Source organism: Crotalus tigris, unplaced genomic scaffold, assembly GCF_016545835.1.
Source record: "Crotalus tigris isolate CLP2741 ecotype Arizona unplaced genomic scaffold, ASM1654583v1 scf7180000019692.1526454, whole genome shotgun sequence".
NCBI classification, from domain to species: domain Eukaryota; kingdom Metazoa; phylum Chordata; class Lepidosauria; order Squamata; family Viperidae; genus Crotalus; species Crotalus tigris.
Window position 1 is genome coordinate 1391983 of NW_024097664.1, and position 17573 is coordinate 1409555.

Consider the following 17573-nt stretch of genomic DNA (forward strand, 5'->3'; position numbering starts at 1 on the left):
TGGCTGGCGTGCTCCAGACGGAGGGCGGAGGGAGCCAGAAGCTTCACCACTTACCAAAGACCCTCGCTTGTAGCGACTATACCACGTAGCTGGCTGCTCTTTGGGCCAACGGGCCATTTTGCTCTGCAAAATACGAGAGGGGTTAAAGCCAAACAGAAAGGCGAGTGTGGGTTCCTCTTACCAGTTTACCGCGCTTGAATTCACTGAACCAGGAGCCCGGGGTTTCCTTTGGCCATGAAGTAATTCTAGCCTGAAAACAGTGGGAGAGGCACGTGGGGGAAGAGAAGAACAGAGACAAGACAAAAAGAAGCGTTACAGTCTGCAATAAAAGATTCCCACGGAAATCACTTGAGTCTTTCCTTTTAAGCAAAACCAAAAAACGACAATGCAATTCCTGAAACTTCCTGGGGCCGGATGTGTTGAAAGAGCACCCAGAAACTTGAGCCTGGATGGTTGGCGGTTGGTGGGGAGAAAGCCAAGAGAGAAACGGGCCTGTTAAGGCCATCCTGGCCAGGGGGACGGTTGATTCGCCCCTCTAGTGAAAAAGCCAAAGGATGGATGATGGCAGTGCAGTCTAAAGACATCCAAGGCCCATCCAATTTTAAAGCATCACCCAGTAAGCAAGAGGTCTTTACCCTGCTGGCACCACGGCTAAAACCCCACACACTCAACAGTTTCCAGCAGTCTGAGGCAGTTCAAAAATCAACACTCATTGTCCTTCTTGAAAGCTTGTATTTATTTATTTTTAAAATTTATAAGCTGCCCCACTCCCGGAGAACTCTGGGCGGCTAACAATAAAAACACATAAAACATAACAAAACAAACAGTACAAGAACAATCATCCAGGGCTCAGATTTTATAAACCCCAGGCCTGCCAGAAAAGCCAGGTCTTAAGCAGCTTACGGAAAACCAATAGGGTGGGAGCGGTCCTAATCTCCGGGGGGAGCTGGTTCCAAGAGGTGGGCGCCATCACAGAGAAGGTCCTCCTCCGCGGCCCCGCCAAATGGCACTGCTTGGCTGACGGGACCTGAAGGAGGCCCAGCCTGTGGGATCTAACCGGACGAAGGGAACTATGAGGTAGTAGGCGGTCTCGCAAATAGCCTGGCCCTGAGCCATATAGGGCTTTAAAGGTAATAACCAACACCTTGAATTGGACCCGGAGACCAATAGGCAACCAGTGCAGCTCACGGAGGATAGGTGTAATGTGGGTGTATCGAGGAGCACCCACTATCACTCGCGCGGCTGCATTCTGGACCAACTGTAGTCTCCGAATACTTTTCAAGGGTAGCCCCATGTAGAGCGCATTGCAGTAGTCCAGACGTGAGGTGACAAGGGCATGAGTGACTGTAAGGAGAGCCTCCCGGTCCAGGTAGGGTCGCAACTGGTGCAACAGACGAACTTGTGCAAAGGTCCTCCCAGCCACAGCCGTCAAATGATGTTCCAAATTCAGCTGTGGATCAAGGAGGACACCCAGGTTGCGAACCCACGCCGAAGGGGGTATATTTTCCCCTGCAAGAGTCAACACTGGACAGTCAACATGGTCCTTGGGAGGCCATGTATGTTTATTGATGGCTGTTATCAATGAACCTCCAAGGAGTTCCAGATATTGTAATAGGAGAGCTATGTCAGTCCTGGTAGCCAAACTTCAGAAAAAAATCTGATAGTGAGCTGCCACCTCCTACTTGCTTGTGCTTCACTGATATGTGGTGACACATTATGGGGAAAGGGGATGAAGGGGGGCACATTGGGGAAACCCAAAGTAAGTGCTATGCCAACTTGAAATGCTGCTTCAAGGTAACCAGCTGGAAGGAGGAGAGAGTGGCATAACAGAGCACACTTGAACTGACCCTTAGGAAAACAGCTTGCAAGATTTTAATTGGTTACCTTGGGTGGGAAATGAAAGACAGTTAAGAAGAGGAAAGGAGGGGAGAGTATAACATAAGGATGTTGGCATGCAACGCTGGCTGTGGAATTCTGGGAGTTGAAGTTCACATGCCTTAAAATTGTCAAGTTTGGGAAACACTGCACTACTGCAATACATTTGATCTCGAATAAAAATATATCTTTCTCAGCAAACAGCACTAGCACTTATATACCACTTCACAGTGCTTTACAGAGTTAGCACGTTGCCCCCGAAAACCTGGGTCCTCATTTTACCGACCGCGAAAGGACGGAAGCCTGAGTCAACCTGGAGCCAGTGAGACTGAAACTGCCAAACTGCTCGCAGACGGCAGGGCCAAGGGTTGTTTTCTGCTTAAAGCAGAGGCCCCCAACCTTTTGGGCACCAGGGGCCGGTTCCATGGAGAGGTTTTTCTGCGGACCAGAGAGGGTGCGTGGTTTTGTGTGCTGCCTGCATCCCGCGGATGGGGCTTTGCGTGTTTCTGCAGACCGGTTGCTGGCCTGCCGCAGCCTAGTACCGGTCCACGGACCAGGGGTAGGGGACCCCTGACTTAGAGGTTTAAGTTTGTGGCAGGTCTGACACTGATAGCAGCTTTTCAGACTAACTGTGCGTTCTGTGCATTCACATGTCTCTTTCTTGCTACCAAGAAATGGTGTTTGTTTGTTTGCTGCCAAGAATATGGTGGCAGACAGGAACTCAGGGACTTGGGAGGCTGAGTGCTGAGAATTCAATGCTCCCTGCGCTCTTCAAGTGGAGAATGTTCTGGAACCTTCCACCACCCCCAATTCTCCCCCTCCCCAGTGGGAAGCGCAGAGGATGTATCTCATCCCAAACCCAGCCTGAAAGATCTGATGCGGATTTGAGCTGCTTTCAAAAATGCTACCGTGATTAGGGAAAGAAAGAGGATTGACTCCGATAAACATGCCCAGACTTTTTCACGTGACTTTATGTTATTTGCAGGGGTTTCATGGAGCCTCCTTCACACTTGAACCAGCAGTTGACATTTAAACGTGAAAAAGCTGTTTTTAGGGCAGTGTATAATTAGGAAAATAAATATGTCCTATGAATAAACAGTATTTAATCACAAGAATAAATAGACACATATCTGCACACTTATACACACACACAAACACCTTTTGATCCATAGCTTAAAGCAGTGTTTCCCAAACTTGACAATTTTAAGGCATGTGGACTTCAACTCCCAGAATTCCACAGCCAGCGTTGCTGGCTGTGGAATTCTGGGAGTTGAAGTCCTCATGCCTTAAAATTGTCAAGTTTGGGAAACACTGGCTTAAAGAAATTGAAGTGAAAAATATTCTTAGGATAAGAGTGTTTTATGTTCACAGGATTGAGTGTTGCTGTGGTCCCACACAGCTAGGCCCCTTCTCCCACCTAGAAGCCTTCAGGCCTGACTCCTGGAGGCTTTTTGTGGTCAAATTGTCACTGTTATGTGGGTGGGTGGGGAGGGAGGGACAGCAACAGAGGTTTCCTCATTTTCAGAGACACAGAGATGTACCTGTGCCAAAAAGAGTGTGCTGGCTGGAAAATGATGGAATTAGTTTTTCATCTAAGAGGCAGCGGCCAGCCAGACACTTTGAGCCCTCAAAGCCTGCAGACGTTGAGAAGGATAAAATTCACTCCACAATTGTTTTTGTTGGGTATTATTGTTGATTGTGATGATAAAGAAATTATTTTAATGTTAAATTTAATCACAGCGGCAAGGTTGTTGATAGGACAATATTGGAAGAAGGAATTTTTGCCTACTTTGGAGGAATGGTTTTTTAAAGTTTCTTACTTATCTGAAATGGCAAAAATTTCGGCTTATTTGAAAGATCAAACGCAAGAGAAATATCTCTTGGTGTGGAAAAGATGGATAAACTTTATACAGTATAAGTATGATATTAAAAGATATTATTTAGCTTTTGAATAATTTATGTTTAAAGTTTAAGATAATAAGTGCTTTTTATTATATATATATATTGGATTCAAAGTATTTAAAAATTTGTGTTTTTTTAATGTAATTTTTGTTTGAGGTTTACTTAAGTTTAAATGTTTTGCATTTTTAGTTCTAGTTAACCCTGTACTCAGCTCTGGGAAGATGGGGGGAGGGTTTCTGGGAGGGTGGGGAGGTAGTGGGAGAGGGATTTTATTGTAAAATTGCAAAAATTTTCAATTAAAAAAAAAAAGCCTCCAGAGGTCCCAGCGTCTCAAGGCTGAGTGCTCCGAGGGACTTCAGCCTTGTCTCCAGAGATGCCCCGATCTATGTGGAAAAAAGAGGGGCCTGGATGTGTCTGGCGTCCTAGGAATCACAGGCCTTTCATAGATGTTCACACCAAGAAGAGGAGATCCAACATGTTAGATTCCAATCTGGACAAGGAGCAACATGGGGCCATTTTTAACCCACCCAAAGCAGGAGGCCCAGCAGAAACTTTTGTCCCAATGGTCCCTAGACCTCCCCCCCCCCCGCTCCCCCCGCCCCAAGAACAGTCACAACCAGACTGGTCTCTTCTCTAGATCTCACTTTCAAAGCAGACTGGGGGTGTGTGCCAGTACAAGGCCCTCATTCACCCATATTCATGTGCGATCCATGAATTAAGAGGGAAGCATGGAAGTGAAAGTGTGAATGGACGACAACAGGCTGGACAGCTGTTCTCACTTCCAACGCAACATTTTTCACTCAAACTGATGCACTTGACCTACCAATAATTTAATATACAGGAAATGACATGATATATTTGCATGTATGAATCTGAGGAAATTGCCATATTTCAGCTTTCTTTGCAGCTTATTAGCAACGCAAATTGTTTTCAGAAGTCTGTCAATAAACAGCAAAATTTAAAAGATGTGCAAGGCAGAATACTAGAGACTAAAACATATAAAGAACGGCTTGGGTTTGGCCAGTCTAAAGAAAAGAAGAAGTAGGGGTGACACGACAGCAGTATTCCAGTATTTGAGGGGCTGCCACAAAGAAGAGGGGGTCAAATTATTCTCCAAAGCACCAGAGGGCAGGACGAGAAACAATGGTTGGAAACTGACCAAAGAGAGAAGCAACCTGGAATTAAGGAGAAACTTCCTGACAGTGAGGACAATTAACCGGTGGAACAGAAGTTGCCTTCAGAAATTGTGGGTGCTCCATCCCTGGAGGTTTTAAAAAAGAGACTGGACAGTCACTTGTTTGAAATGGTATAGGTTCTCCTGCTTGAGTGGGGGGCTGGACTAGAAGACCTCCAAGGTCCCTTCCAGCTCTATTCTATTGAAGTGAGAAGGTCAAAGGACAAAACGCAGCATCTGAATCAGCATTCAGACATGTGAGAAGCACGGATGACTTGCAAGGAAGGAAAGGGATGGAGAAGGAACAGGGTTGTTGCTGAAGGAAACTAGATTTGTTCAATTTCATTTTCTTTGCTCTTTTTTTCCTGCCTCTAATTCACAGAATCATAAAATCATAAGGCTGGAAGGGACCTTGGAGATCTTCTAGTCCAGCCCCCTGCCCAAGGCCGGGGTTCTCCTCCCATCCTAGACAAATGGATGTCCAATCTCTTCTTTAAACACTACAGGGATGGAACACCCACTACTTCTGGAGGCGAACTGTCCCATTGATTAACAGTCTTCACTGTCAGGAAGTTCCTCCGTAGCTCTAGGCTGAATCTCTCCTTTTTAGAATTTAGAATAGAACAGAGGGGCTTTGGAGAATAGGTGGACCCCCCCCTTTTCTGGGACAGCCTTTTGCTCACTTTTCAATCTTTTCCTGATGGGCATTATGCTGTTGAAAGCAAAATCAAGGCAACGTGCAGAGAATGAAAATTTGTCAAACTATCTTCCAAAGGGACAGCAAAAAAGACATTAACAAGAGTTACTTACCCCCTCAGACTTCTTATCTGGGAAGATGCAAGTTTCCCCACCAGCAGTAAAATTACAGTAAACTTTGAAGGAATCCCGGGAACAGCCTTGATTTGGGTCTACCCAATATTCTCCTAGATTTGGGAGAAAAGATGTGGGTAGAAATTAGAAAGCCCAAACACCATCTTTGGCATTGGCTCCAAAAAATCCTTCATAAAAGCTCTATTTTCTGTGTTTTCCAGGGGCTGACACCGAGAGAGGTTCCAGAGAGGTGAAAAGCTTCATGTCTGTCTTTCAGCAGGACTTTATCAAACTTCCTGCACTTCTGAAGTGCATGTTATTTCTCAATCTACCTTTATTCTTTTTTTTAAAAAGGAATGTTTCCAATTTAAAACACAAATATGAAAAACAGCTTCCAAGAGAAGAGCATCTCTGTGGGCTCCGTGGTGCTCGCTGCGCCTGGCTGTTTGCTTGCAGACATTTCGTTACTTGACTAGGCAACGCCATCAGTGCCGCTGAGTGTGAGATTTGCTCCCTGTTCACACACAGTTGCTTCCCCTGCTGTCTGTCTGTCTAAAACCAGTCAGGGTGGGAGCCCTACGGAAGTCCAGAATGAAAGCCTAGCACCCATCTGGATTAACTCTGTTTCTGTCATGCCAACCGTGATATTTACACAACTTTTTAACATTAGATTGACATCTCTGGTCTAACTGGTCTGATCCATGGGACCAAATTGGAACATCTTTTTTTTTTTAATAATTTTTTATTTTTCCAAACTCTCCCCTACATATATACCGTAATACTTATCAGATGTTAACATACATTCCCTCCACACTCACATACAAGATACTTTTAACAAAATGAAATAAATACATACACATGACTTTTGGTGTTGCTCGCCCATTTCCCCTTTCACTGTATCCACACTCCTTCTTCTCTACCTTCTTTCTCCCTTTCTTCTCTTCCCTACTTCCCTCTGCTTCCTCTCCTCTCCTTCACCACTCTCCTCCCCTTTCCTCTTCTCCTCCAACCTTCCTATTTCCTTCTCCCCTCCTTTACTCTTTTCTCTCTCCTCTCCTTTCTTCATCCCTCTCATCCCTCTTCCGATACAATTCAGGGGTAATGTCCGAGCAACTCCTCTCTCAAATTGGAACATCTGTGAATGTTTGAAAAGAAGCTCAAGAAGCTTAAGAGCCGAGGTGGCGCAGCAGTTAGAGTGCAGTACTGCAGGCCACTTTAGCTGACTGTGTTCAGCAGGTCAGCGGTTCAAATCTCACCGGCTCAAGGTTGACTCAGCCTTCCATCCTTCCGGGGTAGGTAAAATGAGGACCCAGATTGTTGGGGGCAATGTAAATATTTATATACATTGCTTACTGTTGTACACCGCTTAGAGAGTGCTTGCCCTTAAAAGCGGTATATAAGTCTCATAAATAAATAAAAGCTCAATTACCCCCTTCTCTTTCCAGAGCCAACAATTCCCCCTCCCCTTCCACAGCTGCCACTTACCGTCCGGGAAGTCCGGGTGGCAAAGCTGCAGGTCCTTGCAGGTCCGAGCTGGGTTGTGCTGGGTGCCCAAGGGGTGTTTCATCTGCTCGATTTCCAGTTTCAGAGAGTTCAAGGACCCGAAGATCTCCTCCATGCCGTCATTGTAGTCCACGTAATTGTCAGAATTGACATCATCCATCAGCTGGCTGGCATCAATGTTTCTGCGCGTCCGTTTGGAGGACTGGATGGGAAGGGGTTGGATGACCTCTCCTGGAGGACCCTGGAGGATGGGAGAAGAACAGGAACCCGGCTTGAGGGAGGCCACACCAGAGAAGCAAGACTAGCTTCTGACAACCTGGAAAGCATCTTAGCCGCAGCACTTACGGGAGGTCCTGGTAGGCCGGGATGGCCAGTTTCTCCTTTTGGACCGGTTGGCCCCTGGGAAGAAGGAGAAGCAGAAAAGACAAGGCCAGTTAACAAGATGCCAAAGCACAACCGCAGCCCTCCAGAGCCCTTAAAGCAGTGTTTCTCAACCTTGACCATTTTAAGGCAGGTGGACTTCAACTCCCCGAATTCCACAGCCAGCGTTGCTGGCTGTGGAATTCGGGGAGTTGAAGTCCACCTGCCTTAAAATGGTCAAGGTTGAGAAACACTGCCTTAAAGAAAGCCACCCAGACCATTGCAACTCTCACCGTGCAATTTCCATTTGGGTTTCAAGAAGACAAAGGGGAAGGGATGTTGGCTCAAGAAGCATGAGCTTGTCTCCTTGAAACCCACATGGAGATTGTACGGTGTACATTGCAACCTGCCAAGGCCCCTGAACATCGCTGTCATGGCTGCCTCTCGCCCATCCAAGCTTCAGGAGCTGACAGCCAGACATTAGCATGGGAGGGGTCGGAATGTGAAGAAAGAGGGATGGAAGCCCAGGCGATAGGTGGATCTGGGAACCGAGCACCTGTTTCCTGAACAATATACAAGCACCTGATTGGACCTTTGCCGATAACAGGGGCAGGAGGGGGGGGAACTTTCCTTTGTGTTGTTTGCGCAGGAAAATCTCAGATTCAGCTTACGCTACTTCTGTAACCACTTAAGCTTCAGTAAAGTAGACTCTTGGCAAAAAAAGTGGCCAGGAGTCTTTCTTTGCTGGATGATTGATTGGGACATTTGACAATCTCCGTGGAACAGTCTCCTTTTTCGATCTTGACTAGCTCCCCCCAACCTCTAATGTTTTCTCGGGCCAGGCAGGGGCACCCAACCCCCCCCCTCTGCATTCCCTTGTGGGCAGCAATAAAAGGGTGAAAGGGTTAAGCAAAGGCTACACCCCATGGCCCACAAAGGGACAAGCCTCCACCGGGAGCCAAATAGGGACTCATATTGTTACTTTTCTCCAAAGGAAATTCACTGGAAGAAGAGATGCAGAAGGACAGTCTCCCTCGTGCTCCCAGCCACCCTCATCCCCCTGCTGGGGTCTGGAAGAGGAACCCCCCCCCAATCTTCTGCCACTGTGCTCCATATTAGAGCTACTTTTCCTTCCTTCCCCAGGAATGACAAAGATTCAGGACAGCCACAGAAAACAGGAATGTCACCTTTCATTCCTCTGGGGGATGACACCGGGTCACCTCAGAGTAATCAAAGGAGCAACATCTTGAAGGGGGAGAGGTGGATGATGGGAGGGACAAAGATGTGGAAAGGGGAAGAAGCTGGAAAGTCAGGAAAGAAACGAAGAGCTTCTTCCCCCCTTGCCCCCCCCCTCCGAGACTGCAACGTGGACAGCAATACTACCATTAATCGTAATAAAACAATTTTCCTCCTTTGATAGATTTGATACTTGTACTTACGGAAGATCCTTTAGCACCTTTTGGACCGGGGGGCCCCTGGTTGAAAGAGAGAAGAGCTGGTTGGCAAGGCGTCCATTGAACATAACTAAGCAGCCCCTACCCGAGGTCGGCGCGGATTAGCAGCACAAAGATTGCCCCCAAGTTGTGTCCTAATTCAGCGTGTCAGTCTGAGGCTGAAACAGCCGTTTGCTTTGTACGCTCAGAATTCTTGCTATACTTCAGACTAAAGATATTTATCTTTCTGAAATCACTGAAATGCCAGATCGTGTTCTATTATATTGGTGCGAGTGGGGGGGGGGAACCCACGTGTTCATGTAGTGGAGCCAAGTCCCGGCCTCTTTGCTACTCACCGGCAGCCCTGGAGGGCCAGGGGGGCCAAGGGGGCCGGACGGACCTTGAATACCCTGGAAGGAGGAGACAAAGAGGAGAATCCATGCTTGCAAAGCCTTCTGAATCCCCAGCTTTAGTGGGGGAGTTCTTTCCAGTTTGGAAGCTTCAGCCCCCTCAACCTCCCCAGGGGGAGCTTAAGAACAACCGAGAGACCTGGTGGCCAGGCTCTCCGGGGTCTCTACCTGTTCTCCTTTAGGCCCTGATCCTCCTTGAGGTCCTGGCAATCCTCGGTCTCCCTTTTCTCCTTGCTCGCCGGGAGGCCCAATAAGACCAATCAACCCGGGATGACCCTAGAAAAGGCAAGGTGTCAGAATCCAATTATATTTCATCTCTAGTTATCTACTATAGAAAACCCCATTTCTGCCTTCCCTGGATTCTGCCATACAAGGAAGGGAAGGGGGTGAACAAAGGGGCTTTATGGCCCTCACTTCCTTCAGCACACTTCAAAGAGACTGAATGTGTGTATCACCAAAAGGACTAACCATAACAATGGGGCTATTACCTTTCATGTCGTTCTCTCTGAAGAAAGGAACTGGATGTGTGTATCACCAAAAGGACTAACCATAACAATGGGGGCTATTACCTTTCATGTACTCCTCTCTGAAGTATCCATCCAGCCAGCAGTAAGGAAAAGGGGGTGAGAGTCTAAATGCCTGAGACTGTCGCTGGAAGTAGGGGGTGATTGGGTGGGGCTACTGGGGAACCCCTTAAAACCTTGAATGGGAGAGCTTAGACCCCAAGTCCTGTCTAGAACGCCTGCAACCATTTTCTCTTAATAAAGGATTCCTGTTGGAAGAACTATTCCAAGAGTTCTGTCTTCTTAAGATGCAAAGTGGGGGGGGGGTCCTTACAATGTGTGTATCACCAAAAGGGCTAACCATAACAATGGGGCTATTATCTTTCATGTAATTTTCTCTGAAGTCTCCATCCAGCCAGCAGTAAGGAAAAGGGGGTGGGAGTGTAATGCCTGAGACTGTCGCTGGAAGAAGGGGGTGATTGGGTGGGGCTACTGGGGAACCCCTTAAAACCTTGAATGGGAGAGCTTGGACCCCAAGTCCTGTCTAGAACGCCTGCAACCACTTTCTCTTAATAAAGGATGCCTGTTGGAAGAACTATTCCAAGAGTTCTGTCTTCTTAAGATGCAAACTGGGGTGGGTCCTTACACAAGGGCCGCATGGCAAACGCTCTTTGGGCCATGAGGAGAGAAGCCAGGCCGTGGCCAGAAGCTGCAAGTCCCAGCTGGCTTTAGGAATTCCCTTTCCAGGTCTGGATGTTAAGACAGAGGCTTCAAATTCACATGCTGGGTCTGGAGGTTAATTTGGGGCCCACTCACATTACCTTAATGCTGGAAACTCACCTTTTCTCCCTTTGGACCCGAATCCCCTTTCAGGCCAGGTAATCCAGGTGGGCCCTTTGGAGAGAACAACAAGGTTGATACTAAAAGAGCCGAGGTGGCGCAGCACTGCAGGCCACTTTAGCTGACTGTGTTCAGCAGGTCAGCAGTTCAAATCTCACCGGCTCAAGGTTGACTCAGCCTTCCATCCTTCCGGGGTAGGTAAAATGAGGACCCAGATTGTTGGGGGCAATGTAAATATATATATACATTGCTTACTGGTGTACACCGCTTAGAGTGTGCTTGCACTTAAAGCAGTATATAAGTCTCATAAATAAATAAATAAATAAAAACCAGGCATCTTGTTCGGCCACTTTTTTTTTTTTTTTTTAGATTTATGGGAGCCAAATTAATTTGGGAAAGGAAAATTGAATTTGGACCGAAGTGAACACATTTCTAATTCTGAGTGTTTGTTTTTCATGCCGCTAAAGGGGGGTCACTTTCAAAGGGCCCCCCCGGCTCCATTCGAGGGGTTCCCCATAAAGGTCAGGACAGAAGCTCTTTCGTGAGGGAGGGGCTGGCCAGCCAAGATGCTCTGTGGAGGAAAAAGGCTGCTCTGGATCTGGGGCTGCAGCCCCCCGACCCCCCATCGAGAGGCAGATCTTGCTTGAACCAGGAGAACTGAAGGGGTGGGGGAGGGGCCGGCCTTTGCTTTCAACCCCAAGGCTGGTAAAGCACAATTCCCAAAATGTCGGACATACCATCGGGCCAGGAGGTCCATCTGGGCCTGGGGAACCCGGAAGGCCTTGCTCACCCTAGAAAACAACGGAGACATTTAGCTATTACGGTACATTCTGGGTTAGTAGGAGAAATGGCTAACTGAGGTGGGAGATACTCGCATATGTCCCGCAATCTAGAAGAATCAACCGAGGCACAGGTACGGAGAATGGAGTTTTTATGTTCCATTTCTACCCCGCGTATTTGTTTCAAGGAGGGTTGCCATAGCAATAGCCATGATTAATGCAGCATTCACCGTGGAAACCCGAGCCCAGTGCTGTCTCCCAGCAGGTGCAAAGCATGTCTGTGCATCGCCTTCCTTTGGGGCAGCAGCCGGACGCGACTCCCCCGCAGTCTAAAAGGGCTACAGGAGGTCCTGTGCAACCACAATTGGAACCGGAACATCTGCCACTAAGCGATGCAGTTCTTATGTGAATCTCACCCAATTTCTTTGCTGAAATCCTTAACTGAGGAAGAGAACTGCCGCTGTTACTAACCAATTATTACACAAATGACTTTACTTGCTGGAAGCCGGCAGGGAAGGCCGCAACTGGGGATCCCCTCACCCTGTGAGGTGCCAACAGCTGTAAATACATGCCAGTTGCCAAGTGCTCAAATTGCAGTCGTGCGATTATGGGGATGCTGCAACAGTTGTAAGTGTGAGTCTAAGTCACTTTGTCAGTGCCATCATAACTGAACAGTCGCTAAGCAAATAAGTGTAAGTTGAGGACTACCGGTATTGAGCAGATGTAAAATCTAAGATATAACTAAGGATAAAGGAGTGGGAGTGAAATACCTGGGTGTGTGTGTCTCTGCTTTAGCATTCCTAGTCCAGACTCCCAAGAGGAATCTTGCTGAGTAGGAGGCCAGCCTGCCCTTGACCTCCACCTGGGGTACAAATTAAACAGGCCTGACCAAATTCTGATATCCCTCCCAGGTAGTTGGGAGGGTGGTCTGCTTACTGGGATTTTCCCTCAAAAAATTCATCTCCTAGAATTTGCTGCAGCAGCAGAGTCTGCAAATGGTGTCAGAGACCCCATTAGGTGGAGCTTTTCTGGAAGCCAGGCTTCAAAAATCCCATCTCCTCGAATCTGCTGCGGTGGCCGACTCCACCGATCGAGTCACGGACCTCATTACATCAATTGGAGATTTTTCTGAAGGCCAGCAAAATAAAAAAGTTCTTCTGAAGGACTCTGCAGCGTCACCCTGTATGGTCAGAGGGAACGGAAGAATAAGGCCAAAATAAGGCCTCATAAGATACGAAACCAGGCCTCGACAAGGCCACAAGAAGAGAACAAGAAGGCATCTCCTCTCAAAGCTTCCAACACCTGGCTCAGTTTTTCTGACTGACATCAGAGAGAGAGAAATCCCATCTGAAGATTCTTGTGGTCCACAGAACCTGCAGCTTTTGGGTTTGGCTAATTTGTGATAATGACTGACCATCTGAAACCGTTTGCTTCTCAAGGAGATCCAGATTCCTTTTCTATCAACTCTCTTTCTGCTCTCCATGCAAGCTATTGAGAAGTTTTTTCCCCTTCTCTCAACCGGCTGGTGAGCTTTGACCCATACCATGAACCGGATGTCTTGATTTTTAGTTTATTAAGTGATTTGGAACAAAATCCATTCAATCGTTCAGTTACAGTTATCTGATGTCTTGACAAGTGCCTTTGGTCAAGTCTCTGGGGAGGCTGCTCTGTCAGCGGCGCCACCATAATGAGATTAACATCCATCACAACAATCAAAAGATATGCTTGTGGCACCTTTAATGCCAACAAACACAGGCTGGCCGAAGCTTCCTCGGACTAAACTCCGATTAATCTTACATGAATACTTGACTTCAGTTGTCATATCTGTATCCATCATTATAAAAACCTTGACAGCAGCTGCAAACTGAAAGAGAATGAATGACATCACAGCCTAGCATCGTAACCTAACTAAGTTTATAGGTGAGAATTGATGCCTTTCTTCTCAGAAGGAACAGGGAAATATTTGTCCAAGGTCTTCAGTCTTCCAGTCCCTCATATTGTCATGTCATTTGTAGTTCTAGTTCTAGGTTGCCATCTCTAATACTTCTGATCTGATGTTGCGGATTTCAAGTTCCAGTGAAGAACACCAGCCAGTCTTCATGGGAAAGGACATTTGTTGGTCTGGATGTTTGTAGTACTGGGTTTTTTGATCCCCTTGAAAATGCTGGAAGTAAGGTGGTTTCTGTGAACTTAAAATGCTCTGCAGATAAGGATTCTGGGGCAGTTCCTGAAAAACAGAGCCAAGGAAAATTCCAGCAGAGGATCTGGATCACAACTCAACCACTGCCTTTACAAAGAGGGCATGGGGAAATGGCTCTAGAGGACACCACCAAAGCAATGTTCAGACAAGCATGTCTTGACCACATTCCAAGAAAATAATCTGAGAAAACTTTTCAGGCCTTTCTTGGTTTACACAAAGATAAAGGCAGGGAGGGAGAAGCACATTCTGACTTGAAAAGCTCTGTTCCAGTAGCCATGACCATAAAAGCAGCTGATGGTTTTACTGCTGCATTTGTATAGGGCTGTCTCTTGCTTGGGGCAGAGATTGGAAGGCAGAGAGATTTGGCTTTTGCTTTTAAAAATCCTTGAGGAAAAATATATTTTTCTGCCCTTTTAATATTTCCTTTTCTGGGGGGCTCTGACTTCTCACAGAAGGAAGGAAGGAGGCGCCGCCCGAGAGGAGAGGAGGCCCCGCGGAGCAGCCCCGGGTGGAGACGGCAGGGAAGGCCCGGAAGGGATGAGCCGAAGGGGACTCCGGGAAAGAAGGCCGCCTAGAGGAAGAAGCGGGGAGCAGGAAACGGGCGGAGACCCCGAGACGGGCCTGGAGGGCGGAGGGTCCTTCGGGACAGGCGGAAGACCCGGGAATCCCCAGAGAATCCAGGAGGAAGGAGAGAAATATCAGTGCCCGGAATGTGGAAAAAGCCCTGATGTACATGCTCTTGGTTTTGGATCAACGCTCTCCTAGAGATGAAGTTGACCTTGGTTGGCCAACACTTACCACTGGGCCAGGTATTCCCCGAAGTCCATCTGGACCTGGCTTTCCTGGAGGTCCCTGAGGACCAACAGGACCCGTTTTCCCAGGAGGTCCTTCCAATCCAGCTTCACCCTAAAGAGAAGCAAGATGTTACAGGGAGAACATGGCCGAAAGCAGAAATGCTGCTTTGTCTGGTAGCAGCTCAGCGTTTTACCTTGGTGCCTTTCTCTCCCTGGCGGCCTTCGGGTCCCGCTGGCCCAGGTGGCCCCTAAAGAGATTGGGAGACGCAGCGCAGTGAGATTAAACGCAGATGGTTGTAGCAACTTTGCCTCTTATGAACCTCCTGCCAGATCTAACAACAGCTCGACCAAAAGAAGGCCCAACCTCCATCCCCAGCACGAGCCAAGAGGCTGGATGGCTCTTCAGAGGTTTGGCCATTTTTTAAAAAACGCTTTTATCTTTCATGGTTATTTTTCATCCAACATTTTCATTGTTAAAAACAATACCTTCCTTTCATTGAATGTCAGGAGTTGTCTGAGGTTCCCTCAGGTAACGAATCCATAATTGTTTTTGCTTTTTGCAGACAGACTACAGTTGGAAGGGACCTTGGAGGACTTCTAGTCCAACATCCTGATCAGGCACGAGAACCTGGACCATTCCGGACAAATGGCTGTCCAGTCTCTTTCTAAAGACTTAAAAACCTCCAGTGATGGAGCTTCTCTGTCTGTTTTATTTGCTTCTAACCTTCTTCTTAAGTGGAAACCAGTTTCAAAGCAAACAACAGATGATTTTTACTCAAAGAAATTAGAACAAATATATAACTTTGAAATAGTATCTATGAGATATTTGAAATCTGGCTGGAGGAGAAGCAGGACAATCTGGAAGACCCCACCCTATTTCTGGAGGGTGATGTGATTTCTCCAAAGCCTCTGACAACTATTCTTATCCTTGCTTTCCTGTTTTTCAAACGAGCTGCAAACTAACATGGTTGCTACAGCAAGAAAGGTAATTGTTTGTTCATAACAGCAATGCCCTTTATTCAGGTCAAGATTCCCAAGTATGTCAGAGATTTGTTGTTATGGTGATACATTATATTTTCAATAATTAACACCTCTGATGTCCCTGCTACTGTTTTCTTTGCAGAGGTGCGGAATTTGATCTGCAAGTTTAAAACACCGTTGACCCGTTTGCATCAGGATACAGGTGTCCATTCGCTAAAAACAAGCTCTGCTGTGCCTTTTTGTTGCATTTTCTGAGGCGTTTTGGCTAAAAACTGGGAGATGAAAGACTGAAAAGGCAACTTACTCTCTTGCCTGGTGGTCCAGAAGGCCCTGGCTCTCCGGTTGGACCCGGGGAGCCCTGAAAACAAAAGGAGAGAGAGAAAAAATATGCTTATCCTTAGAGCTCTAACACAAGAACTGGAGGATAGGCTAAACCAGGGGTAGGCAACCTTGGCTCTTTTATGACTCGTGGACTTCAACCCTCAGAATTCCTGAGCCAGCTATGCTATGCTGGCTCAGGAATTCTGGGAACTGAAGTCCACGAGTCATAAAAGAGCCAAGGTTGCCTACCCCTGGGCTAAAGCTTCATTTGGATACACAAAGTCCTCAACCGACCCCAAATTTGTTGCTAAGCCAGAGTTGATAAGTGATTTTTGCCCCCATTTTACGCCTGTCAGATCTGCCATCAAACCGCTTCAGCCCAGCTTCGCTTTGCTTTGATGGGAACCTGTCATAAAATGTGGGGAGGGGGAATGGGAGGCTATAGGGAGGGGGAGGGACAGGAACCAGATGTAACAACCAGAGACAACGGTGGAGAGATCCAAGGACACCAGCCTGGGAACCGAATGCAAACACCCACCAAAGAGGCACCAAAATGTGGAACTGTCAGCAAAACCCCTAATTTGAATCTTCCTGGACACCACCAAGATGACGGGGGAGGGCCTGGGAGAAGGGGAAATTACTAGGTTGACACGGGAAATCCTCAGATCTGGCTTTGTTATGCTGTAACCACTTGGCTTTCACTATAAATGGAGTTGAAGGTCTTCATTCCCTGGATGCCCAAGCTGGGACAAGCCTGACAATGTCCTTTTATGAGGTTTTGGGGGTCACCACAAGCTCAAAAGAGCATCCTTAAATATCTTTCTGACTCCTAGGCTTCTTATCATCTTGCCCATTAAATTCATCTTGGCATATGACTCTAGCTGGTCACCTACAGAGGATTTGCACCAGAAATTTGCTATTTGCACACTTGTGGAAAGAGAGAGACGTTCCAAACTGTCTTCTGCAGAGAAGCACCAGGAGCGCCAGCTAGGACAGTTTTTAAAAAAGAAGAAAAGGGGATTTAGTCTTAGGATAGGCTTTCCTCCAAATGAAGGCTTCCAAGGCTGACCCATTCAGGAAACACCAGTTGACCCCAGGTTCTGGCTCATGGCTCCCCCCAGTCCTCAGCTCTCTCTTGGTGGCTGTCTCTACTTAGTCGCTAACTCATCCACATCCTATTTTTGGTACTAATCAAAGTGATGCATCTTTTGCCCCTAAGAAACACATGCAACCTGCCTCTAGTCAGGGTACTCACCATTTGGCCAGGTTCACCATCATCTCCCTTATCACCTGGTGGGCCATCCTGACCCTAGGAGAAAGTAGAATAGAATAGAGTTGGAAGGGACCTTGGAGGTCTTCTAGTCTAGCTCCCCGCTCAAGCAGGAGAACCTATACTATCTGAGAAAAGTGACTGTCCAGCCTCTTCTTAAAAATCTCCAGTGATGGAGTGCCCACAATTTCTGGAGGCAAGCTGTTCCACTGGTTAATTGTCCTCAGTGTTAGGAAGTTTCTCCTTAATTCCAGATTGCTTCTCTCTTAGATCAATTTCCATCCATTGTTTCTTGTCCTGCCCTCTGGTGCTTTGGAGAATAATGTGGCCCCCTCTTCTTTGTGGCAGCCCCTCAAATACTGGAATGCTGCTATCATGTCCCCCCTATTTCTTCTTTTCTTTAGACTGGCCAAACCCA

At 47.2% G+C, this 17573-nt stretch overlaps 1 protein-coding gene across 1 annotated transcript in view; it reads right to left on the reverse strand.

Moving 5' to 3' along the window:
* COL5A1 (collagen type V alpha 1 chain) overlaps window positions 1-17573 on the reverse strand; it is a gene marked incomplete at its 5' end in the record, with an annotated part of 133077 nt that overhangs the window by 11586 nt on the left and 103918 nt on the right. Inside the window, 13 exons of the mRNA XM_039364247.1 lie at window positions 55-123; window positions 5762-5874; window positions 7247-7505; window positions 7610-7663; window positions 9064-9099; window positions 9414-9467; window positions 9636-9743; window positions 10811-10864; window positions 11548-11601; window positions 14588-14695; window positions 14778-14831; window positions 15869-15922; window positions 17141-17194. Coding sequence (XP_039220181.1) covers window positions 55-123; window positions 5762-5874; window positions 7247-7505; window positions 7610-7663; window positions 9064-9099; window positions 9414-9467; window positions 9636-9743; window positions 10811-10864; window positions 11548-11601; window positions 14588-14695; window positions 14778-14831; window positions 15869-15922; window positions 17141-17194 — 1071 coding nt within the window. The remainder of the gene's footprint in view (window positions 1-54; window positions 124-5761; window positions 5875-7246; window positions 7506-7609; window positions 7664-9063; window positions 9100-9413; window positions 9468-9635; window positions 9744-10810; window positions 10865-11547; window positions 11602-14587; window positions 14696-14777; window positions 14832-15868; window positions 15923-17140; window positions 17195-17573) is intronic.